Source organism: Pseudophryne corroboree, chromosome 1, assembly GCF_028390025.1.
Source record: "Pseudophryne corroboree isolate aPseCor3 chromosome 1, aPseCor3.hap2, whole genome shotgun sequence".
Classification (NCBI taxonomy): Eukaryota; Metazoa; Chordata; class Amphibia; order Anura; family Myobatrachidae; genus Pseudophryne; species Pseudophryne corroboree.
The window spans coordinates 877,632,618-877,660,565 of NC_086444.1; the positions used below are offsets into that span (position 1 = coordinate 877,632,618).

At 43.3% G+C, this 27,948-nt stretch overlaps 1 protein-coding gene across 1 annotated transcript; it reads left to right on the top strand.

The window, feature by feature from the left end:
* Positions 1 to 27,741, top strand: LOC134915003 (interleukin-8-like). The gene is made up of 4 exons (XM_063920089.1): positions 1 to 319; positions 1,657 to 1,792; positions 24,801 to 24,884; positions 27,557 to 27,741. Exons 1-4 carry the CDS (start codon positions 259 to 261, stop codon positions 27,579 to 27,581), a joined length of 306 nt encoding a protein of 101 aa, XP_063776159.1. The 5' UTR covers positions 1 to 258; the 3' UTR covers positions 27,582 to 27,741.
* Positions 27,742 to 27,948: the final 207 nt, after the last annotated feature.

Below are 27,948 nucleotides of genomic sequence, written 5' to 3' on the forward strand. Positions count from 1 at the left end.
TTGATTGACACAAGAGCAGTGTTATAATGTGTAATGTACTGTAGCTGTATACATCATTATTCAGGAACTGTGACAAACTGCACTACTAATTTGGACTTTTAATTGTAATCAAGTACATATGATATCAGAGTGACCACGCCAGGGCTGGCATATAAATACCATTCACGCCTCAGCTGAAAAACAAAAGGACTTGGAGACAGTAGAGCTAAAGGAAATCGGAAGTCAGCCAAGCAGCTCCAGAAAAAACCGTAAGCTACAATGTTCGCAAAAATTTCCTCTGCCGTGATCATCATTCTGCTCTATATCACGGCATCAGAAGGTACAAAGTAGACTTTGAAGTTGTTTGTAATGTACAAATTAGCAGAATTGTAATGAAAAAAATTATAATTTATATAATAATCATTTATATAATAATTTATATAATATTTTATGTGTTAATGTATTTAAAATTAAATGAATAATATACATAAATATTCACACTTTTTTAATGAAATTACACAAGTAATATTACTAGTATTTTTGTGTTATTGCTAACAGCATATTGTTATTATTGTTAGTTACTGTACTTATACATGGTGTTGTATTTATCAAGAAAGTTAAGTAAAGTCAATGTTTCTGCTGTCAGTGATCACATGTATAATTTAGGTCACAAATATACATTTATATTTTAATTAATATTACCAATACAGTAAATAACTTTATGTTTATATTGATAAGAGTTACTGAAAGTTTTATAAGAAATTGCATTAAATGGGATGTGAGCAGTGTGCCTCCGGATCGGCCAGGGAACAGCACTCAGCAACCAGTATAATTGCTCATTTTTCCTCTCACCCCATACAGGTCTACAGAAAACGAATGAATGTTAAGTGTGTTGCAGTATGCATTAGTCAGACATCAGTAATCTGTGGTGGCAACTGTGCTGAATGTTATTCTCCCCTTTCATTGCTACAGATAGGTTTGGCTCACATTTCTTACCATTTAGCAACAGTTAGCAGAGGTATGAAATAAAGCTTTAACGTCAGCACAATAATCATATTTATGAAAACTATTTATATATCTTAATGCCCGGGTAACTGCTAAATTCACTATGGGGTGCATTCAATTCATGTCGGATCCTTTCCAACGGAAAGGATCCGACATGAGTGTATTCAATGGCTGGCCAAACAGGTTTGGCACGTTCCCGACAATGGCAATTCGACTTTTTAAAAAGTCGGATTGACATTGCCAGAAACCAGGCTAAAACCTGTTGGGTTTGGCCGCGCTTCAGTCAATACACGTGGATCTGTGTGCATTCCAACAGGGTTCACATTGAATAGGTCGGAGCCCCTTCCAACCTAAACCTGTCGGAAACTGCAGTCTTTCCGACAAGATGGCAGTTTCCGACAATATTTGAATACACCCCTATGTCTCTCAGCCACAGCAACTAAGCACATTCTGTACTCTGGCTGTATTGCTTTGGGTCTTAACACCAGTTTTCATAAATGTCTCAGCATAGTTGAAAATAAATGAATGAGCAGAAAATGGTGTATAGAAACCAGAAAAAAATAAATTTGACATTTCTTTTCAATAAACTTTTACTTTATCAACCCAGAATCATCCAGGCACAGACAATACCGATGTAATGTTGTATATAAATAATTTCCCCTTTAATTGCAGCCAAGGGCTTACTGAGATCAGCATCTGAGTTACGGTGTCAGTGCATCAAGCTTGAAACAAAACAAATATCTTCTAAACAAATGGAACGTGTGGAGCTCATACCAAGTGGACCCCACTGCAAAAATGTTGAATTAATGTAAGTATTCTGTGTGTATCCCTCTATCTCTTACCTGTTCTTTACACATCTTGGTACAGCTTGCTGTCTCCCTAGTCCTTAGTTCTTCCAGCTCAGTGGCAAAGCCATTAGGAAATAGGAGGAGTGAAAGCTCTCTATAAATGAAAACTTGTCCCTAGTGGTGCCTTCAGTGTGAGTACAGCAGAGGCACCACCCCACCTCAACCAGTACACTAGCAACTGCGTAACTGCTGAGGTGTCCTACATGCAGAAGAGGAGATGGAGAGGGCGGGACCTGAGAATTGTAGGTGTGGATATGCCCATTAAGATACAGTACCCACAGCATGATGTACCCATGCCTCCCTGTGGCATCTGTTTTTACCCTTTGTTTACTCTCCCTTTAGCACCTGGCCGTGCCACTATTCCCACCACCTGTGCTTATAAGTTTATAATAGCCATGGATGTTATGCACATATTTAAGGATAGAGGGGTGATCGGGGTAGGGAGTTAGTAAAGCACTAAAGAGGGAATTCAATTAGTCACAAAGTTTGCCTTGCGTGGAAAACTTTGGGTTTCACGTCCGGAGCTATTCAATTATTTAGCTTTTTCCATGTGTGGTAAAACACGCCAACCCACTGATTCTGTGTAAAATGCAGAATCTAATGGGTTTCCCCAAGCATTATATGCAGAGGGGTGCATTTAATGCAGATTTTTCCTTGCAGCTACTGGGCTATGAGGAAAAGATTCCCACAGCTAATTGAATCAAACAGTGTGTAAATCCTACACCTACTTGAATCTCCCCACTAAAGTCTAAAAAAAGTATAACAGCATTAACAGAATTTTATGTTTAATTTTTAGAGAAATTCAGATACTCTAGATCTGCAAGAACTCTGCTGCACCTTGTGGCATAGAAAAAGATATTGCAGTGGTTATAATGGGATCTGGTCATGATCCCAGCAGTCAAATTCCGGCGCCAGAATCCTGACACTGCTCAGAATTCCGGCACCGGGATCCTGAATGAGCATTTACTGGCACTTCGCTCAAGTAAGCTGTGGGGGTGTTTAGGTTTAGGCTACGAGGGGTGGGTTAGGCTCCGGGAAAATGAAGGTTTAGGGTTAGGCTGCGGTGAGGGGTGGTTAGGTTTAGGCCCCCCCGGGAATGGTTAGGGTTAGGCTGTGGGGGAGGGAGAGTTAGGTTTAGGCCACAGGAAGTAACAGTTGGGGGGGGGGGGCATTGGGGGCAGGTAAGTATACTGTCCTAGCTCCTATCAGGATTCTAACCATCAGGTTGCCACGGTCGGTCTTCTGACTGCTGGTATACCAAACAGCCAGCATATCATACGCAATGCATTATAATTGCTTTTGCAATTCATAGGAACTTACAGTATCTGCACAGCCTTTCTATGCCAATAGAGGAGCATGGGAAGGTTTCTGTCACCTACATTTAAAGTGTGCCACTGCTGTCACCCAATCCCTATTGCCCTACCTGAACTGTGGTAAAGTATGGGATCAGAACACAGTTGACAGATGCTGCATGGGCTTCTCTTCAACCATGATCCTCTACAGCACTAAATTAATCGTCCATACCACTGAACTATAAGCACAGGGTTTAGAGTGACAATTACAGAGTTGTAAGCTTCTCTATTATCAGAAGTGCTCATAGCTTGTAACCATGTTCCAGGAAGAACAGGCTTCACACAGATAGGGAAAAGTAGATGAGGAATGGGTGGGGGTCTCAGTGAGTGCAGAGAACTCTCTCTGTAGAAACCGATGGGCATATTTACCAATTTTATTAAATTAATGAATATATTTAATTTTACCCCATTAAATGTCATTTCTTATCACTGCATACTGTGGCAAGAAGAAATTATACAAATTCTACAAATTATACTAAATGTCTCTTTCTCTGATAAGTTCCTGTCCCGGCAAAGAGCTACAAGCTAGCTCACAGTCAGTGGGGCATGCGTATTAAGTCTTGGAGAGTGATAAATTAGAGAGAGATAAAGTACCAGTCAATCAGCTCCTAACTGACAAGGCTGAGTTTGAAAAATGACAGGAGCCGATTGGTTTTTGCTTTATCTCTCTCCAGTTTTCACTCTCCAAGGCTAAGTACATCTGCCCCTTTACATCTTGGTATGGATACTGCGAGCCAAATTCCCATGCCCGGCCGTCGGACTACCCATGCATCAGCAGAGTGGAAAAGTAGCCCATTTGAAGATTACATTAAATATAGGGGCCAAGCTCTGTAACCCTTTGTGTTCCAGAGCTTGCTGAATTTCACACTTTAGAAGACCCCATAAAATGCGCAGCCGTATTAGGGAATATCACTGTTATTTAGTATGTAATTACTATTGGTTAGACAACTCTATGAATATTAGAGATGAGCGGGTTCGGTTCCTCGGAATCCGAACCCGCCCGAACTTCAGCTTTTTTTACACGGATCCGAGCGACTCGGATCTTCCCGCCTTGCTCGGTTAACCCGAGCGCGCCCGAACGTCATCATGACGCTGTCGGATTCTCGCGAGGCTCGGATTCTATCGCGAGACTCGGATTCTATATAAGGAGCCGCGCGTCGCCGCCATTTTACACGTGCATTGAGATTGATAGTGAGAGGACGTGGCTGGCGTCCTCTCCGTTTAGAGAAGAAATAGATAGGAGAGTGAGAGTGAGACAGTGACACTTCATTTACTGGAGCTTAGGAGGAGTACTCAGACAGAGAGTGCAGAATTTTGCTGATAGTATTAGTTAGTTATACTAGTGACAGAGTGAGACAGTGACACTTCATTTACTGGAGCTTAGGAGGAGTACTCAGACAGAGAGTGCAGAATTTTGCTGATAGTATTAGTTAGTTATACTAGTGACTGACCAGTGACCACCAGTGCAGTTTTATATTATTTAATATAATCCGTTCTCTGCCTGAAAAAACGATACACAGTGACTCAGTCACATACCATATCTGTGCTCAGCCCAGTGTGCTGCATCATCTATGTATAATATCTGACTGTGCTCACACAGCTTAATTGTGGGGGAGACTGGGGAGCAGTTAGGTTATAGCAGGAGCCAGGAGTACATATTAAAAAATTAAACAGTGCACACTTTTTTTCTGCAGGAGTGCCACTGCCAGTGTGACTGACCAGTGACCTGACCACCAGTATATAGTATACTATATTGTATTGTGAATGTCTGCCTGTAAAAGTTAAACACACGTCGTGTTACTTGTGTGGTGTTTTTTTATTCTATAAAATAAAAAACTCATTCTGCTGACAGACAGTGTCCAGCAGGTCCGTCATTATATAATATATACCTGTCCGGCTGCAGTAGTGATATATATATATTTTTTATATCATTATTTATCATCCAGTCGCAGCAGACACAGTACGGTAGTTCACGGCTGTAGCTACCTCTGTGTCGGCACTCGGCAGTCCATCCATAATTGTATACCACCTACCCGTGTTTTTTTTTTCTTTCTTCTTTATACATACTACATCTCATTATCATCCAGTCTATATTAGCAGCAGACACAGTACAGTACGGTAGTCCACGGCTGTAGCTACCTCTGTGTCGGCACTCGGCAGTCCGTCCACAATTGTATACCACCTACCCGTGGTTTTTTTTTTCTTTCTTCTTTATACATACTACATCTCATTATCAACCAGTCTATATTAGCAGCAGACACAGTACGGTAGTCCACGGCTGTAGCTACCTCTGTGTCGGCACTCGGCAGTCCGTCCATAATTGTATACCACCTACCCGTGGTTTTTTTTTTCTTTCTTCTTTATACATACTACATCTCATTATCATCCAGTCTATATTAGCAGCAGACACAGTACAGTACGGTAGTCCACGGCTGTAGCTACCTCTGTGTCGGCACTCGGCAGTCCGTCCATAATTGTATACCACCTACCCGTGGTTTTTTTTTCTTTCTTCTTTATACATACTACATCTCATTATCAACCAGTCTATATTAGCAGCAGACACAGTACGGTAGTCCACGGCTGTAGCTACCTCTGTGTCGGCACTCGGCAGTCCATCCATAATTGTATACCACCTACCCGTGGTTTTTTTTTCTTTCTTCTTTATACATACTACATCTCATTATCATCCAGTCTATATTAGCAGCAGACACAGTACAGTACGGTAGTCCACGGCTGTAGCTACCTCTGTGTCGGCACTCGGCAGTCCGTCCATAATTGTATACCACCTACCCGTGGTTTTTTTTTCTTTCTTCTTTATACATACTACATCTCATTATCATCCAGTCTATATTAGCAGCAGACACAGTACAGTACAATAGTCCACGGCTGTAGCTACCTCTGTGTCGGCACTCGGCAGTCCGTCCATAATTGTATACCACCTACCCGTGTTTTTTTTTTCTTTCTTCTTTATACATACATACTACATCTCATTATCAACCAGTCTATATTAGCAGCAGACACAGTACAGTACGGTAGTCCACGGCTGTAGCTACCTCTGTGTCGGCACTCGGCAGTCCATCCATAATTGTATACCACCTACCCGTGGTTTTTTTTTCTTTCTTCTTTATACATACATACTACATCTCATTATCAACCAGTCTATATTAGCAGCAGACACAGTACGGTAGTCCACGGCTGTAGCTACCTCTGTGTCGGCACTCGGCAGTCCGTCCATAATTGTATACCACCTACCCGTGGTTTTTTTTTCTTTCTTCTTTATACATACATACTACATCTCATTATCATCCAGTCTATATTAGCAGCAGACACAGTACAGTACAATAGTCCACGGCTGTAGCTACCTCTGTGTCGGCACTCGGCAGTCCATTCATAATTGTATACTAGTATCCATCCATCTCCATTGTTTACCTGAGGTGCCTTTTAGTTGTGCCTATTAAAATATGGAGAACAAAAATGTTGAGGTTCCAAAATTAGGGAAAGATCAAGATCCACTTCCACCTCGTGCTGAAGCTGCTGCCACTAGTCATGGCCGAGACGATGAAATGCCAGCAACGTCGTCTGCCAAGGCCGATGCCCAATGTCATAGTACAGAGCATGTCAAATCCAAAACACCAAATATCAGTAAAAAAAGGACTCCAAAACCTAAAATAAAATTGTCGGAGGAGAAGCGTAAACTTGCCAATATGCCATTTACCACACGGAGTGGCAAGGAACGGCTGAGGCCCTGGCCTATGTTCATGGCTAGTGGTTCAGCTTCACATGAGGATGGAGGCACTCAGCCTCTCGCAAGAAAAATGAAAAGACTCAAGCTGGCAAAAGCAGTAGCACCGCAAAGAACTGTGCGTTCTTCGAAATCCCAAATCCACAAGGAGAGTCCAATTGTGTCGGTTGCGATGCCTGACCTTCCCAACACTGGACGTGAAGAGCATGCGCCTTCCACCATTTGCACGCCCCCTGCAAGTGCTGGAAGGAGCACCCGCAGTCCAGTTCCTGATAGTCAGATTGAAGATGTCAGTGTTGAAGTACACCAGGATGAGGAGGATATGGGTGTTGCTGGCGCTGGGGAGGAAATTGACCAGGAGGATTCTGATGGTGAGGTGGTTTGTTTAAGTCAGGCACCCGGGGAGACACCTGTTGTCCGTGGGAGGAATATGGCCGTTGACATGCCTGGTGAAAATACCAAAAAAATCAGCTCTTCGGTGTGGAACTATTTTAACAGAAATGCGGACAACAGGTGTCAAGCCGTGTGTTCCCTTTGTCAAGCTGTAATAAGTAGGGGTAAGGACGTTAACCACCTCGGAACATCCTCCCTTATACGTCACCTGCAGCGCATTCATAATAAGTCAGTGACAAGTTCAAAAACTTTGGGTGACAGCGGAAGCAGTCCACTGACCAGTAAATCCCTTCCTCTTGTAACCAAGCTCACGCAAACCACCCCACCAACTCCCTCAGTGTCAATTTCCTCCTTCCCCAGGAATGCCAATAGTCCTGCAGGCCATGTCACTGGCAATTCTGACGAGTCCTCTCCTGCCTGGGATTCCTCCGATGCATCCTTGCGTGTAACGCCTACTGCTGCTGGCGCTGCTGTTGTTGCTGCTGGGAGTCGATGGTCATCCCAGAGGGGAAGTCGTAAGACCACTTTTACTACTTCCACCAAGCAATTGACTGTCCAACAGTCCTTTGCGAGGAAGATGAAATATCACAGCAGTCATCCTACAGCAAAGCGGATAACTGAGGCCTTGGCATCCTGGGTGGTGAGAAACGTGGTTCCGGTATCCATCATTACTGCAGAGCCAACTAGAGACTTGTTGGAGGTACTGTGTCCCCGGTACCAAATACCATCTAGGTTCCATTTCTCTAGGCAGGCGATACCGAAAATGTACACAGACCTCAGAAAAAGAGTCACCAGTGTCCTAAAAAAATGCAGCTGTACCCAATGTCCACTTAACCACGGACATGTGGACAAGTGGAGCAGGGCAGGGTCAGGACTATATGACTGTGACAGCCCACTGGGTAGATGTATGGACTCCCGCCGCAAGAACAGCAGCGGCGGCACCAGTAACAGCATCTCGCAAACGCCAACTCTTTCCTAGGCAGGCTACGCTTTGTATCACCGGTTTCCAGAATACGCACACAGCTGAAAACCTCTTACGGCAACTGAGGAAGATCATCGCGGAATGGCTTACCCCAATTGGACTCTCCTGTGGATTTGTGGCATCGGACAACGCCAGCAATATTGTGTGTGCATTAAATATGGGCAAATTCCAGCACGTCCCATGTTTTGCACATACCTTGAATTTGGTGGTGCAGAATTTTTTTAAAAACGACAGGGGCGTGCAAGAGATGCTGTCGGTGGCCAGAAGAATTGCGGGACACTTTCGGCGTACAGGCACCACGTACAGAAGACTGGAGCACCACCAAAAACTACTGAACCTGCCCTGCCATCATCTGAAGCAAGAAGTGGTAACGAGGTGGAATTCAACCCTCTATATGCTTCAGAGGTTGGAGGAGCAGCAAAAGGCCATTCAAGCCTATACAATTGAGCACGATATAGGAGGTGGAATGCACCTGTCTCAAGCGCAGTGGAGAATGATTTCAACGTTGTGCAAGGTTCTGATGCCCTTTGAACTTGCCACACGTGAAGTCAGTTCAGACACTGCCAGCCTGAGTCAGGTCATTCCCCTCATCAGGCTTTTGCAGAAGAAGCTGGAGACATTGAAGGAGGAGCTAACACGGAGCGATTCCGCTAGGCATGTGGGACTTGTGGATGGAGCCCTTAATTCGCTTAACAAGGATTCACGGGTGGTCAATCTGTTGAAATCAGAGCACTACATTTTGGCCACCATGCTCGATCCTAGATTTAAAGCCTACCTTGGATCTCTCTTTCCGGCAGACACAAGTCTGCTGGGGTTGAAAGACCTGCTGGTGAGAAAATTGTCAAGTCAAGCGGAACGCGACCTGTCAACATCTCCTCCTTCACATTCTCCCGCAACTGGGGGTGCGAGGAAAAGGGTCAGAATTCCGAGCCCACCCGCTGGCGGTGATGCAGGGCAGTCTGGAGTGACTGCTGATGCTGACATCTGGTCCGGACTGAAGGACCTGACAACGATTACGGACATGTCGTCTACTGTCACTGCATATGATTCTCTCAACATTGAAAGGATGGTGGAGGATTATATGAGTGACCGCATCCAAGTAGGCACGTCACACAGTCCGTACTTATACTGGCAGGAAAAAGAGGCAATTTGGAGGCCCTTGCACAAACTGGCTTTATTCTACCTAAGTTGCCCTCCCACAAGTGTGTACTCCGAAAGAGTGTTTAGTGCCGCCGCTCACCTTGTCAGCAATCGGCGTACGAGGTTACATCCAGAAAATGTGGAGAAGATGATGTTCATTAAAATGAATTATAATCAATTCCTCCGCGGAGACATTGACCAGCAGCAATTGCCTCCACAAAGTACACAGGGAGCTGAGATGGTGGATTCCAGTGGGGACGAATTGATAATCTGTGAGGAGGGGGATGTACACGGTGATATATCGGAGGATGATGATGAGGTGGACATCTTGCCTCTGTAGAGCCAGTTTGTGCAAGGAGAGATTAATTGCTTCTTTTTTGGGGGGGGTCCAAACCAACCCGTCATATCAGTCACAGTCGTGTGGCAGACCCTGTCACTGAAATGATGGGTTGGTTAAAGTGTGCATGTCCTGTTTTGTTTATACAACATAAGGGTGGGTGGGAGGGCCCAAGGACAATTCCATCTTGCACCTCTTTTTTCTTTTATTTTTCTTTGCGTCATGTGCTGTTTGGGGAGGGTTTTTTGGAAGGGCCATCCTGCGTGACACTGCAGTGCCACTCCTAGATGGGCCCGGTGTTTGTGTCGGCCACTAGGGTCGCTTATCTTACTCACACAGTCAGCTACCTCATTGCGCCTCTTTTTTTCTTTGCGTCATGTGCTGTTTGGGGAGGGTTTTTTGGAAGGGCCATCCTGCGTGACACTGCAGTGCCACTCCTAGATGGGCCCGGTGTTTGTGTCGGCCACTAGGGTCGCTTATCTTACTCACACAGTCAGCTACCTCATTGCGCCTCTTTTTTTCTTTGCGTCATGTGCTGTTTGGGGAGGGTTTTTTGGAAGGGCCATCCTGCGTGACACTGCAGTGCCACTCCTAGATGGGCCCGGTGTTTGTGTCGGCCACTAGGGTCGCTTATCTTACTCACACAGTCAGCTACCTCATTGCGCCTCTTTTTTTCTTTGCGTCATGTGCTGTTTGGGGAGGGTTTTTTGGAAGGGACATCCTGCGTGACACTGCAGTGCCACTCCTAGATGGGCCCGGTGTTTGTGTCGGCCACTAGGGTCGCTAATCTTACTCACACAGCTACCTCATTGCGCCTCTTTTTTTCTTTGCGTCATGTGCTGTTTGGGGAGGGTTTTTTGGAAGGGACATCCTGCGTGACACTGCAGTGCCACTCCTAGATGGGCCCGGTGTTTGTGTCGGCCACTAGGGTCGCTTATCTTACTCACACAGTCAGCTACCTCATTGCGCCTCTTTTTTTCTTTGCGTCATGTGCTGTTTGGGGAGGGTTTTTTGGAAGGGACATCCTGCGTGACACTGCAGTGCCACTCCTAGATGGGCCCGGTGTTTGTGTCGGCCACTAGGGTCGCTAATCTTACTCACACAGCGACCTCATTGCGCCTCTTTTTTTCTTTGCGTCATGTGCTGTTTGGGGAGGGTTTTTTGGAAGGGACATCCTGCGTGACACTGCAGTGCCACTCCTAGATGGGCCCGGTGTTTGTGTCGGCCACTAGGGTCGCTTATCTTACTCACACAGTCAGCTACCTCATTGCGCCTCTTTTTTTCTTTGCGTCATGTGCTGTTTGGGGAGGGTTTTTTGGAAGGGACATCCTGCGTGACACTGCAGTGCCACTCCTAGATGGGCCCGGTGTTTGTGTCGGCCACTAGGGTCGCTAATCTTACTCACACAGCTACCTCATTGCGCCTCTTTTTTTCTTTGCGTCATGTGCTGTTTGGGGAGGGTTTTTTGGAAGGGACATCCTGCGTGACACTGCAGTGCCACTCCTAGATGGGCCCGGTGTTTGTGTCGGCCACTAGGGTCGCTTATCTTACTCACACAGCGACCTCGGTGCAAATTTTAGGACTAAAAATAATATTGTGAGGTGTGAGGTATTCAGAATAGACTGAAAATGAGTGGAAATTATGGTTTTTGAGGTTAATAATACTTTGGGATCAAAATGACCCCCAAATTCTATGATTTAAGCCGTTTTTTAGGGTTTTTTGAAAAAAACACCCGAATCCAAAACACACCCGAATCCGACAAAAAAAATTCGGTGAGGTTTTGCCAAAACGCGGTCGAACCCAAAACACGGCCGCGGAACCGAACCCAAAACCAAAACACAAAACCCGAAAAATTTCAGGCGCTCATCTCTAATGAATATACAAACATAATGGATGCTAAATCTAAAAATATAAAACGTACTTAGTGCTCACTCTAGCACCCTGCACCTAATCAGTGAGGAGGGCATATTTTCATTTTTTAAGGGCAAAATTTTAGACATGATGTATGGCTACAGCTACTGTAGCTGTAGCCATACATCTCATAAAAAAATATACCCTCCTCACTGATTAGGTGCAGACGGTTAAAGTGAACACTGGGGCTGATTCAGACTTGATCGGTGCTATGCGTTTTTCGCACAGCAGCGCTCAGGTCTGAACTGCGCATGCGCCGGCACCCCAGTATGCCGACGCATGGCAGACAGCCGGCGGCTGTCATAGCCCTGCGAACGCCTCTGCCTGATTGACAGGCAGTCGTTGGGCGGGAGGGGGCGGGCCGGCGGCGTTTAGCCGCCATTTAGGGGGCGTGGTCCAGGCGTGCCCGGACCCGCAGCCGCTGCGACAAGTAGCTCCCTGCCAGCGCGAAGGAGCTGCACTGGCTGGGAGCTACTCCTGAAGTACAAAAGCATCGCCACTGTGCGATGCTTCTGTACTTGTACGACGGGGCACGGACTGACATGCGGGCGGGCTAGCCTTGTGCTAGGCGTCCCCCCGCATGTATGTGTGACTGATCGTAGATGTGCTAAATTTAGCACATCTACGAACAGGTCTGAATTAGCCAAACTATGTATTAATGGTCCCAGAGCAGGTGTGATGTAGAAGCAATGTGGAGCTGCTTTTGCAGAGCTTTTGGGGAGGGGTTACTGGAACAGCCTGAGGGGCAGATGAACCAAGTATTGCAGAGTGATAAAGTGAAGAGAGATAAAGTACCAACCAATCAGCTCTAAACTGTCATTTTTCGAACACAACCTGCATCATGGTAGTTAGGATCCTATTGGCTAGAACGTTATCTCTCTCCACTTTATCACTCTCTTAAGGTCCCGATACAATTATTCGACTTCTCCAGCAGCTTCCCAGGCGACAGGATCAGATACGATACATCATATGTGGTCCTTCTGCATACAATGTATCGTATGCGATTCTAGCCAAGGCTCCGGGATCCGACAAATGTACAGTGCAGCCTTTGCGATCCCCAACTCCGATCCGATGAGAGCGGGATCGCAAATTGGATCGGAATTGGAGGTAAAATACCTGTGATTTGCCACTTTTCATCCGATTTCTAAATCCGATCTGTCAAAATTGGATAAAATCAACCCAAATCGCACAAGTGTATGGGCACCATAAGCCTTAGTATATCTCCCCCTGAGTCTGGAGGTGACTGTTTTTCTTGGCTCTGGAGCCAGCCTAGACCTGGGGACAGTGAAATGGAGAAAATCTGGTGCTGGAACTACAAACAAAACAAATACCAGGAACACTTACAACATTTGTGAGCACATACTTTTGAGGATAAGGGCCTAATTCAGAGTTTTATGATAATATTGCCACATGCCCTCCAGCATTTTACACATAAAAATCGGTACAAATTAGGAAAGGGGGCATGGCCATGGGTAAAGTGCGCCCCTTTTCCTATACTTTCAATGGAAGTTTGGAGAGACAAAAATCGGTACAGACCATAAAAAAAAGGTACTGTACCTGCCAAAAAGGTACAGTTGGAGGGTATGTTGCCACAGCTACAAACGTTATCAGCTAATGTGCTAAAATATGCAGCCACCTATGTATTGAGATGCCCACCAGTAGCTTTGTGTGTCCCACCGGCTGTGTACAAAGATCTGCATCAGCCACAGATAAGTCAATTATTGAACTTCTGAGTGGCAAAGCATGGCTACAGGAAGTGAGACACCGAAGCTACTGTTACTGCGTACAGAATTGCAGACTGAGACACAGCCCAAATATGATTTGCTATAAGGTGCGGGAAAACTTATTGGGCGCTGGAAAGGAGATGGGCAGCCTAGGGTACACCTCTGGGGTTTTCCTCTTCCCCCAAAAAAGAGAACAAAAATGAAAGTGTGAGATGGTGTAACCGGGGCGCCCTCTTTCCGTGGTCGTTTGGAAAGACTAAATCAATGGTCAAAATACTGAATGCAATATGTATGTGCTAATACCAATTCCAATGAGTTACGGTAAAAATCATAAGTATTTAATACAATAAAAATTCACATACAATAACTAAAAGCATACCATAGAGGTAAGCTAGGAGCCACAGGTGTTAAATGAGGCAGGGTGGTCAAAGATACACACTGCTCTGGCTCCTAGGCTTACTGATGGGTCGCTAACCCCTGGATAGGTGATGGTTGATATTCAAAACAGCTCAAATCGCAATTCAAAAATATTGGAAAGCATACCGGAGAGGTAGCTAAGGAGCCGCAGGTGTTGTAGCAAGCAGGGTGGTCCAGACTTCACCCTGCTCTGGCTCCCAAGCCTTCCACCAGGTCGATGTCCAATGAATGAAAGGTTCAAGTTCTTGATGGATCCAATAGCCAACGCGTTTCAAGATCTGTAATCTCTTCCTCAATATAAAAAAGGTCTTCTCACACATAATCTATCTGAACATTTCAAATCAGAACACAACTGCTCATATACATCTATAAGGAAATTTGTGGGACTACAGCACATAAAATCCACCTGGCGCGACAGAAATACAGAAAAAAATCTTGCAAAGGCGGAAATGAAATTGATTTACAAACTTCAGTCTCTGTGCCCCAAAGGCCTAAACAAAGATTTTGAACTCAAATGGTTCTTGCATTAGCTCATACAATTCATTAGTATATATCTCAGTTAGATACCAAACGTGGTATCTTTTATCTCATTTCTTTTTTCTTTTTTTTTTTTCTTTCTTCATTTCTTTGTCATGGGGACTTATGGAGAATGAATCAAATGAAGACGAATTATTAACATCTCTCAACATATCTCCACACCGTTGGACAACATTGGATTTTATTGACTTCTATTGACTATATATACATCCAACTTTGGACAACTATATGTTTGAAACGCAGGATTAGTCCGATTGATTATGGTTTTCCATTGTGGACCATAATAATTCGTTATATATGCACATTATAGCATATTTTCACTCATCGATTATGATACTTGTTTGATGTTTGAAACACAGGATTAGTCCGACTGATTGTGGATTTCCACTATGGACCATAATATATTCATTATATATGCACATTTCAGCATGTTTTCACTCATCAATTATGATCACCTCTCTCCTAGCTCTTAGATATTATATCTATATCCTACTCCTCGGCCTGTACAAATTTATTATGCAATTAGGATCAATTAACCTACACTTCTGTCATTGTTATTATCATAAATAGACCTCTGCGGCTCACAACTGCCTTTCTAGCCACAGTTTCCACAACTTACGGTCAGTGACGCGCAAACAAACCGTGTCACTTCCGGTCGGTGGAACGCAAATCATTGCGTCACTTCCGGTATCGGAGCTGCACTTCCCGGACTATTACGAACTTCACAGTTACCCACGGGTGTAGTTGAGTCTATATTTCACTCTTATTCATCACAAGTCTCTTTTCCATCTATAGAGATCTGTTGCTACACCGATTATGAATATATGCATGTTCAATCCGGCCATCCATATCGACATGTAACTTCCGGTAATGTACTTCCAGTCCGGGTCACTTCCGGTCGCCCGGCCGGACGTTTTTAGCGGTTTTTCGCCTAAATCTGCACCCTCTGCTCATCACAGAGCACTAATATAGATATATTTCACCATCAGCAATCTGGTTTTATTAAAAAGGATCCTTTTGAATTACATCTGGCTCAAGTGACCTACGACCCGGAACCAACCTTACACCATCTTTAAAAGCCATTTCTGGAGACATGGAACACCATCAAGCCCTGAGAAAGAGATTACAGATCTCGAAACGCGTTGGCTATTGGATCCATCAAGAACTCGAACCTTTCATTCATTGGACATCGACCTGGTGGTTAGCTTGGGAGCCAGAGCAGGGTGAAGTCTGGACCACCCTGCTTGCTACAACACCTGCGGCTCCTTAGCTGCCTCTCCGGTATGCTTTCCAATATTTTTGAATTGCGATTTGAGCTGTTTTGAATATCGACCATCACCTATCCAGGGGTTAGCGACCCATCAGTAAGCCTAAGAGCCAGAGCAGGGTGTATCTTTGACCACCCTGCCTCATTTAACACCTGTGGCTCCTAGCTTACCTCTATGGTATGCTTGTAGTTATTGTATGTGAATTTTTATTGTATTAAATACTTATGATTTTTACCGTAACTCATTGGAATTGGTATTAGCACATACATATTGCATTCAGTATTTTGACCATTGATTTAGTCTTTCCACACGACCACGGAAAGAGGGCGCCCCGGTTACACCATCTCACACTTTCATTTTTGTTCTCTTTTTGGGGGAAGCGGAAAACCCCAGAGGTGTACCCTAGGCTGCCCATCTCCTTTCCAGCGCCCAATAAGTTTTCCCGCACCTTATAGCAAATCAGTTTCATTTCCTTTAGGGTTAACTTATAGGCAGCATTATGTGGCACCACGTGTCCAAAAGAGACGAAGAACTTAAGGAAGCCTTCACAATCGACTTCAATAAAGAAGAGATAGAGATGACGGATGACAATTTGGAGACAGCTATGAACCGACTGGGGGAGTGGCTAATGAAAGAGAACAAATTGTGGTGGGAAATCGCCACATTAGAAAAGTATTCCGCAGAGCAAGTCATCCCCAAAGGTCTTAGGTTTGATAAGAAACCGTCTTTTGATTATGCCACAGAGGAATTTGTGAAAGACTGGGCAAAAATCTTAGAAGACTGCTCCATGAAATTGATGACACTCATCATAAAGGAAAGGAAAAACAAGTTGAAGGACGTCAAAGAAAGAATTGACATGCTAAAAACCTTGATTACACCTTATGACCAACTTCCTTCCTATGATGCTCTTGAGAAAGGCATTGCGGAGAAATTAAATCATAACACGACGGAGCTCATAAAGAAAAAACAGAAGAAATTACAACGGGACTTCGACTTCTACAAATTCGGTATTACAAAAGCAAGAAGACCATTCGTAGTAAGAGAAAATGAAAATAAGGACAATGAACAGAGAAGGAACAGACGTCCCCATCCACAATATTCATCCTACCAATCTCAACGGGCACGATATGATCCCAGTCCAAGTAGACCCGACAGATACAGACAAGAGAACTACAGGAGGACGGCACAAGAGTATGGAAGAGACACGAATAGACATGACCGCGACTATCAGAACACATGGAGAAAGTTCGAAGAAAGAAGAGAGAGGCTACCCATCCGCCATGACCGTAGAACACCTACCCCTAAAGAAAACTTCACGTCAGATGACCGTAGGAACCCACGGACCACCAATGGAAGGGACAGAACTGTAAGGAACTCACCTTTTTTAGGAGAAAGGAGGGGTCACAAACGCCAATAACTTCCAAAGTGACGAAAAAAGGCAGTTAGAAGAGAAAGAGAGGTAAAAGAGCTGGCCAACCATTGGAAAAAAAGAAGAAAAAGACAAAAACCATTGATATTTTGAACCAGGAGACCGCCGATGAAGAAGGTACTAAAAGAAAAGTGATACACAACTTAAGCTCAAGGATTCTTACGGCTATTGAAGAAAAGGTATTGACGAAAGGATTGAAGTTCGCACCAACAACCACCACTAACGACTTCGATAGATTTGTGGATGTACATAAATTTATAAGAAAAATTTCCCTAAAGAAATTTTTTGAACTGAAAAGGAGTGAAGAAACTCCCTCGGCATCACATTCCACAGAACCCACGCTCCACTCTGTACACAAAAAACCCTCCACATTTTATCCCTCTCATATTAAGGGGAATTACATTGAAACATTTCAAAAACTAGTCATAGAAGATTTTAACTCAATTAACAAAACAGTAAAAAAGAAGAAGGTCTACCACAATCTAACCAGAAAAGAACGTGAAGCAATAAAATCCCTCCAGGAAGATCAGGACATTATAATCAAACCTTGCGACAAAGGAGGTGGAATAGTAATTCTTAATAAATCTGATTACGTAAAGGAAATTAATCGTCAACTATCAGACAGCGATACGTACCAAAAACTCAAAACTGACCCATCAACAAAAATAAAGACCAACTTTCAAAAACTATTAAAGACCCATCTTGAGAAAGGGGGTATCACAGAGACAGAATTTGCATTCCTGAATATTGAAGACCCCATCACTCCAACGATTTATGTATTACCAAAAATATATAAGAGCAGCACGTCAGCTCCAGGACGACCCATTGTCACCGGAACAGGGTGTCTGACATCAAATCTATCGGCCCTAATCGATCACGTACTCCAACCTATAGTGACAAAGAATCCCTCACACTTAAGGGATACAAGTGACACCATCAAAAAATTGGAGGAAATACCATGGGATAGCGAAACCATTATGGTCACAGCAGATGTTACTTCCCTGTACACCATCATCGAACACCAGAAAGGTATAGAAGCTACAACTTGGTTCTTGGATCAAACGGAGTTCTCAGAAGCCAGAAAATTTTTCATCATCGAGTCCATGGATTTTATCCTGAAGAATAATTTCTTCTTTTTCGAGGGGGACTACTACCTTCAGAAGAGGGGTACCGCAATGGGGACGCAATTTGCACCCAGTTTTGCTAATCTTTTCGTTGCTCACTGGGAACAGGAAAACATATACACACAGAACCCATGGAAGGACAAACTGCTAACATGGAATCGATATATCGACGACGTGATATTTTTTTTGGAAAGGGGACATAGAAAATGTAACCGCCTTTTGTGACCATCTTAATCATAACGATAAAAACATTGTCCTCACGTTTGAAAATAGCAAAACCGAAATCAATTTTTTGGACTTATCTATATATATTAAGGATAACACTATCCAAACAAAAACTTATAACAAACCTACAGATTCTAACAATTATATCAGCAAAGATAGTGAGCACCATATAAATTGGCTCAATGGCATACCCAAGGGCCAATTTCTAAGAATAAGGAGGAATTGCAGCGAGGACACTGTATGCATGACCCAAATTAATGAACTCAAGAACGCTTTCATCGAAAAAGGTTATCAACCTGAGAATTTGGAATTAATTCAGACAGAAACGATGAACAAAGATAGGACTACCCTCAATCACAACAAAAAACAGAAGAACGATGAAAAACTCCCCAATCATTCCCAATGGTCATTTATTACAGGATATGATCATCAACACAAAAAAATAGAATCGATCATTAGAAAACATTGGAACTTGCTATGCATGGACGATACGTTAAAAAACATCATTCCGAAAAAACCCACGTTTATCTACCGTAAGGCAGCGAATCTAAAGAACAAATTAGTCCGAAGCGCCTTACCTCAGAAAAATATCAATCCCATCAGAACCAGTGATTTTCATAGATGCGGACTTTGTCTTCCGTGCCGACAAATCAGAACTGAAACCTCCAAATATACAGAAGTAACCGTCAATAGTATTTGCTTTAAAATCAAAGATTTCATTACCTGCCACACCAGTAATGTTGTTTATTTAGTGGAGTGCATCTGTGGGAAGATATACATTTACCATCACTACTCTCTCATCATCCCTGCCCTCAAAGTTAATCCCACCTCATCGCTACAGCAACCCTGAAAATCTCATTCACATCTCTCCCACAAACTCATACCCCCTATCCTGTGCACTCTGGAATGGCAGATCTGTTTGTAACAAACTGGTCCCCACTCATGACCTTTTCATTTCCAACTCCCTACACCTACTAGCCATTACTGAAACTTGGATTACACCCTCTGACACTACTTCTGCTGCTGCTCTCTCTGCTGGGGGCCTCACATTCACACACACACCCCGACCTGGGGGTCGCCATGGGGGTGGTGTTGGGGTCCTTTTACCTTCTAGTTACTCCTACCAACTCATACCACCAGAAACATCCCTTATATTCTCTACATTTGAGGTCCACGCCATACGCCTCTTCCAACCAGTCCATCTTAGAGTAGCTGTAATTTACCGCCCCCCTGGCACTGCTTCCAAATTCATCGACAACTTTGCTTCCTGGCTTCCTCACTTCCTCTCTTCTGACATTCCCACCATTATTCTAGGCGATTTCAACATCCCTATTGACATCCCCACACAATCCCCTGCCTCTAAACTCCTTAACCTCACCTCTTCACTTGGTCTCTTCCAGTGGACCTCCTCACCCTCCTATGTGAATGGGAGCTCACTGGATCTGGTCTTCACTCACCGCTGTGATATTTCTGATTTTTCCAACTCCCCATTTCCCCTCTCTGACCACCACCTGCTCTCCTTTAACCTATCTCTCTCGACTTCCCCATCTCTACCTCCTAAGGCTACCATCACTAAGCGTAACATTGAAGCTATTGACACCACATTCCTTTCCTTCCTGTTTGACTCACTTCTCTCTCCTATTCTCTCTCTCTCATGCCCTGAACAAGCCACTTCCACATACAATGCTTCCCTTACTTCTGCTCTTGACTCTGTTGCTCCACCAACCACTATTCACCCTCGCAAATTAACACCTCAACCCTGGCACACCAAATGCACCAGATATCTGCAAAAATGCTCACGTACTGCTGAGCGACACTGGAGGAAATCACGCTCTAAGGCAGACTTCCTCCATTTTAAACTTATGCTTTCATCCTTCAGTGCTGCCCTTTCTCTTGCTAAACAGTCATACTTCAAGAACCTCATCTCCTCCCAGTCTTCCAACTCCCGGCGCCTCTTTGCCACTCTCAACTCACTCCTCTGCCCACCTCCACCTTGTCTCCCTTCCTCACTCTCTGCTCTTGACTTTGCCACTTACTTCACATCCAAAATTGACTCCATACGTCAGGACATCACATCACACCAGACCATCAGTAACCAGCCTTCTCCCATCCCTTACCAACCCTCCCCATCCCTCGCACCAACTCTGTCATCATTCTCCCATGCATCTGGAGAGGAAGTCATGGCCCTCATTCGTTCCTGTCCCCTCACCACCTCCCCACTTGACCCTATCCCCTCCCGCCTCCTCCGCTACCTCTCTTCTTCTGCTTGTTCCCATCTTTCCCACCTTCTCAATCTCTCCCTATCATCAGGCACTGTCCCCTCTGCCTTCAAGCATGCACTCATCTCTCCTATTCTTAAAAAACCTACCCTTGATCCAAACACTCTCTCCAACTACCGACCCATCTCTCTCCTCCTTTTTGCCTCCAAACTCCTTGAGCGTATTGTCTACAACCGCCTTACTTCCTTTCTTTCCTCACACTCACTGCTTGACCCATTCCAATCTGGCTTCCATCCTCTCCACTCCACTGAAACTGCCCTTACAAAAGTATGCAATGACCTCCATGCTGATAAATCTAAGGGACACTACTCTCTACTTATTCTACTTGATCTCTCTGCTGCTTTTGACACTGTGGACCATCCTCTCCTACTGCAAATTCTTCACTCCATTGGTCTGCGTGACACTGCCCTCTCTTGGTTGTCGTCCTACCTTTCTAACCGTTCATTCTCTGTCTCCTCTCATGACTCCACCTCCCCCTCACTTCCACTAACTGTAGGGGTACCCCAAGGTTCTGTCCTTGGTCCTCTTCTCTTCTTTCTCTATACGTCCTCACTAGGTAAGCTCATTAGTTCTTTTGGTTTCCAATATCATCTTTATGCTGATGACACTCAAATCTATCTTTCCTCTCCAGACCTCTCCCCTACTCTCCTCACTCGTATCTCCAACTGTCTCTCTGCTATCTCTTCCTGGATGACCCAGCGCTTTCTTAAACTTAACATGTCTAAGACCGAGCTGATCATCTTCCCTCCCTCCCGCATAACCTCACCTCCTACAATCTCATTATCTATTGATGGCACTACTATCTCCTCTACCCCCCAAGTGCGCTGTCTTGGAGTAATCCTTGACTTCTCCCTCTCCTTCAAACCTCACATTCAGCACCTCTCACAAACCTGCCGTTTTCATCTAAAAAATATTTCCAGGATCAGACCCTTTCTGACCCAGGATGCTACTAAGACTCTTATCCACTCACTGGTCATCTCCAGACTGGACTACTGTAATCTCCTCCTGACTGGCATTCCTGACAAATACCTCTCTCCACTCCAATCTATCCTCAATGCTGCTGCCCGGCTCATTTTCCTCACCAAACGCACTACGTCCACCTCTCCTCTCTTACTAGACCTTCACTGGCTCCCCTTCCCTTTCAGAATCCATTTCAAGCTTCTCACACTTGCTTACAAAGCCCTCACCCACTGCTCTCCCATCTACATCTCTGATCTTATGTCGCTTTTCACTCCCACCTGTCCTCTTCGCTCTGCTAATGCTCGCCGACTCTCCTGCCTACGGATTACTTCCTCCCACTCCTACCTCCAAGATTTTTCACGCGCTGCACCACTTCTCTGGAATTCCCTACCTCTCCCCCTCAGACTCTCCACCTCTCTACAAAACTTCAAACGGGCTCTCAAGACCCACTTCTACACCAAACCCAGCCAAATCTCATCCTAAACCTCTGTTCCACGCTCTCTATGTACCCCATCTGTCTCACCCCTGTCTGTCTACCCCTCCCCGTTAGAATGTAAGCTCTCACGAGCAGGGCCCTCTTCCCTCATGTGCTTACCCTTTTCTTACTTTAATAATCTTCAACTGCACCAAATCCAGCAGTCTTCTGCCACCTGATACTTATTCCAGTGTCATCTGCTGATGTAGCTATGTTTATTTACCCTGTACTTGTCCTATATTGTCGTCAACTGTAAGTTGCTGTTTTCTTGTTTGATTATTTGTTTATGTACTCTGTAATTGGGCGCTGCGGAACCCTTGTGGCGCCATATAAATAAAGGATAATAATAATAATAATAATACATTGGACGCACGTCAAGAGCACTGAAAACACGACTGGGCGAACATCTGCGCAATATAAAAAAAGGTCTTCTCACACATAATCTATCTGAACATTTCAAATCAGAACACAACTGCTCATATACATCTATAAGGAAATTTGTGGGACTACAGCACATAAATCTTGCAAAGGCGGAAATGAAATTGATTTACAAACTTCAGTCTCTGTGCCCCAAAGGCCTAAACAAAGATTTTGAACTCAAATGGTCCTTGCATTAGCTCATACAATTCATTAGTATATATCTCAGTTAGATACCAAACGTGGTATCTTTTATCTCATTTCTTTTTTTTTTTTTTTCTTTCTTCATTTCTTTGTCATGGGGACTTATGGAGAATGAATCAAATGAAGACAAATTATTAACATCTCTCAACATATCTCCACACCGTTGGACAACATTGGATTTTATTGACTTCTATTGACTATATATACACCCAACTTTGGACAACTATATGTTTGAAACACAGGATTAGTCCGATTGATTATGGTTTTCCATTGTGGACCATAATAATTCGTTATATATGCACATTATAGCATATTTTCACTCATCGATTATGATACTTGTTTGATGTTTGAAACACAGGATTAGTCTGACTGATTGTGGATTTCCACTATGGACCATAATATATTCGTTATATATGCACATTTCAGCATGTTTTCACTCATCAATTATGATCACCTCTCTCCTAGCTCTTAGATATTATATCTATATCCTACTCCTCGGCCTGTACAAATTTATTATGCAATTAGGATCAATTAACCTACACTTCTGTCATTGTTATTATCATAAATCGACCTCTGCGGCTCACAACCGCCTTTCTAGCCACAGTTTCCACAACTTCCGGTCAGTGACGCGCAAACAAACCGCGTCACTTCCAGTCGGTGGAACGCAAATCATTGCGTCACTTCTGGTATTGGAGCCGCACTTCCCGGACTATCACGAACTTCACAGTTACCCACGGGTGTAGTTAAGTCTATATTTCACTCTTATTCATCACAAGTCTCTTTTCCATCTATAGAGATCTGTTGCTACACCGATTATGAATATATGCATGTTCAATCCGGCCATCCATATCGACATGTTACTTCCGGTAATGTACTTCCGGTCCGGGTCACTTCCGGTCGCCCGGCCGGACGTTTTTAGCGGTTTTTCACCTAAATCTGCACCCTCTGCTCATCACAGAGCACTAATATAGATATATTTCACCATCAGCAATCTGGTTTTATTAAAAAGTATCCTTTTGAATTACTTCTGGCTCAAGTGACCTATGACCCGGAACCAACCTTACACCATCTTTAAAAGCCATTTATGGAGACATGGTACACCATCAAGCCCTGAGGAAGAGATTACAGATCTCGAAACACGTTGGCTATTGGATCCATCAAGAACTCGAACCTTTCATTCATTGGACATCGACCTGGTGGTTAGCTTGGGAGCCAGAGCAGGGTGAAGTCTGGACCACCCTGCTTGCTACAACACCTGCGGCTCCTTAGCTACCTCTCCGGTATGCTTTCCAATATTTTTGAATTGCGATTTGAGCTGTTTTGAATATCGACCATCACCTATCCAGGGGTTAGCGACCCATCAGTAAGCCTAGGAGCCAGAGCAGGGTGTATCTTTTACCACCCTGCCTCATTTAACACCTGTGGCTTCTAGCTTACCTCTATGCTATGCTTTTAGTTATTGTATGTGAATTTTTATTGTATTAAATACTTGTGATTTTTACCGTAACTCATTGGAATTGGTATTAGTACATACATATTGCATTCAGTATTTTGACCATTGATTTAGTTTTTCCACACGACCACGGAAAGAGGGCGCCCCGGTTACACCATCTCACACAGCCCAAATATGGTAGCAAAACCCCTGCATTTTTGCCGCCACTACCTTGCTACCCTCACCCCAAACGGACCCTGACTGTCAATCACTTTGTGAATAAATCCTGAGTCCTCCGCCACAAGACCACCATGGCACATGTGCAGTGGGACTCAGAAGTATGCACAATAATCGCTCAACTGCGAAAACATTGGTTTGCATACAACTGTGAATCAGGCCTTAAATCTAGCTTCTGTATCACATACAGTCAATGAATTACAACTGTACTGAATTTTTAGAAGCCCTGTACTGTGTATCAAATAAATCTTTAATTCAGAATATACAGTAGGTTATATATATATATTATTATATACAGTATATTATGTAACTAAAGTTTCATTCATAGACAGCTGTAAAGCTTTTATTTCATTACCTTCTGATCTCTATTGTTTTATATTCAGCATTACTCTTAAATCTAAGGACCTTGTTTGTGTCGATCCTTCTGCTTCTTGGGTACAGAGAATTATCAAGAAGATATTAGAAAGGTATGTATGATACATTTGATGTTTCCAGTTAAGTTAAACTATATATTTTTTCAAAAAAAGACCAACTTAAGGTCCCCATACATCTGAGATATATTGGGGCAATGTCCCAATCCCCCAGCCACCGTCGGGGGATCAGGAATATTAAACTTTCTTAAAAATCTTGATTCCCCGATCTTGTCCAGAAACGGTCGGAGATCAGCAAATCAGGCATTTTTAACATGGCTAATTTCCCATCGATAGCCACCGATCAGCAGATCCAGTCAGTGAATCAGCATTTCTAGCAGGGTCAGGGAATCATATCATAGATGTATGGGGACCTTTATCTAAATAAAAATGAAAGGAATTTGTATGTTACATTAATAAACACCAATAGTAGAAGATAGTAGAAGTAGAATAGTAGAAGAATATTATTTGTTCAACTATCAAGCTCACTTTTCAGTTGATTTCAAATAAACTGGTCAAACTAATCTAGTTTTGACCTGTGCTCTGAATAACATTGTATCACTTTCAGTTTTACTCAGTATTAAAGCTTTGCTTTGAAGTCATTTCAATAAGCTGTTCTAATATAAAATATGAATGGCTACCTCAGCTATGTTACCTATGCCATTGGCCTAAATATCCTGCTAGCAGATTGTCTTGTATCTTGTGTTACACTAGAATTATCAATCACAAACTCTGCAGCAGCCAAATGATATTAGCGCAATCCTAGGATGAACAAGTGGCCATGATGACTCTATGTGATCATTGTGGAATAATTGTCAACTCTCTCATTTTCAGGGACAGTCACAGATTTTAAATTTTTGTTCCTAGAAAATGTTAGTCCAATACAATTTCTAATACTTTGTCAGATGAAATTATAAATATCTCTGGGATTTGAAAGAAATGTTTTTATTAAAATGCAAAATATGACATGATTACTGTTTGCATGGAAAGTGTAATAAAGGGGGTTCAATTGATACTGCAGCATACATAATGCTTACATGCATTGGCATATAGTGGGGTGCAGGGGTTGCCATTGCTGAGGCCCAAAGGCTTGGGGGCCCAGAAAACAGCTCATATATCTTTCTACTAAGTACCTGAAATTGTCTGCTAATAAATTAGGTCTGGTCCATCGCCTGGACCTGAAAAGGTGGATTTGTCAGTGGCGTTCTCTGCCTCTCCCTCTCAGTAAAGATCCACACCGATATGACCCATCTCCCATAATCCGGTTTCACACTCACAGAGACAGCTGAGCTTGTCAGTAAGCCCAGCACTGTCGGAGAGAAGGCTTCTCCTTGATTACCACCTATGGGGTCATTCAATTAGTGCCGAAAATTCCGACATTCAGAAAAAAATTGTGCCCGTTTTAGGGCGAATTACATTTGCCCGTGCTGATTTTTCAACTGGTCGGAAAATCCAGCACTGGCGAAAACCACATGGATCGGCAAATTCGCCGTCGATACACATATTTTGTGGAATTTTTGTTCGTTTTTGGATTCGTTTTTGCCCATGCCGATTCGATAAAAAAAAATTAAATGAAAAGGCATGGTGAAAAATGGATTAAAAAATGGGCATTTAATTCACGTGGTCAAATTATAACTGATTTTCCGACTGTTGGAAAATTTGGCACTTAGTTGAATACCCCCCTATGTGAAGCTGGGGTTGGGAATTGAGCTCAGAGATAGTGTGCTTAGATTAAGATCTTTACTGAAAATGTCATGTTCTGCATTAGGAAGTATCACCCTGAAGTAGGAACTGCCTGTATGGTATAATGTGAATTGGAGGCACTGTTAGGAATAATGTGTACTGACAGCACTACAATATGGCATATTATGAACTAGGGGTAATACGATGTGGCACACAGTAGTATGTATGGTATAATGTGAATAAGGGAACTACCATGGGACATAAAATGAAGTAGGGCAATATTATGGGACATTAAATGAACAACCACTGTGGAGAGAGGTGTCCCTCTAGAAGACTTGGGGAATGGCCCCTTGAAAATGTTGATATGGAGCCCACAAAGCTCTGGCTACTCTCCTGCTTACATGCAGGATGACACTTGCAAAGTCCCCTTGGAAATGCTTTACATTTAAATAATAATATATATATAATAATCTCCTATAGTGGGTTCTGTCTCTAACATGCACGATGCACGCTGCCTCTCAAACAGCTCCCACTGCTAGGGAGACGGGACAGACCTAGCCAGATAGGACCTGCTGTGAACAAATAAGGAAAGTATAGTATAGCATTAGGAGAGAGGGGGCAGGACGAAGCGGGTATGGAGGCAGAGTGGGACAAAGTGAAGGGCTGAGTGGGAGAGAGAGAGGGGGTAGGGTGGTTTACAGTGAGAAGTGTATAAAGGTGAACAGATCTTGATGAATGATCTTACAAGGAAGGGAGCATGGGCAGTGGGTAGCAGGGTGAGGGAAGGCAAATTAAGGTGACCCTCTTACTAGTAATATAAGTAATCACATTTGCCAATTCTGTCTTGGCTACCGTTAGCAACAAAATAATTGCTAATAATAGTTTCTGTGGTATATTTTGAAATAATTACACAGTACATGCTTTGTTACAGTGGCAATGCATGTTATCACTTTTTAAGTAGCCTATTGTTTACCATGCTTACAATATGAATTTCACATACATGTGTTTAAATTACATTTATTTTTCTGCATTTTTTTTCATAACAGTCAAGAAAACGAGTCAGCAATTTAAGAATCTCAACTATGAAAATGGTTCTCTTTCCGAAGAACATCAACAAGAATTAATTTCAATGCAAAATAATTATGTATTATTTTATTTATTTACTACATAATGTATGAAACATGTTCAATTGGATGGTTAACTATATAATTAAACCCTGATTTTGGCTTCACTAGAGTGGACTAAACTTACCATTGTGATTGAAATTAAAGAATGAATTGTGAGTGTTACACATTCCCTTACGTTAGGACAAAAAAATTGTGCACAAATATTTATTGTAAAATTGAAATGTAGATATATAATTTATATACAGGTTGAGTATCCCATATCCAAATATTCCGAAATACGGAATATTCCGAAATACGGACTTTTTTTAGTG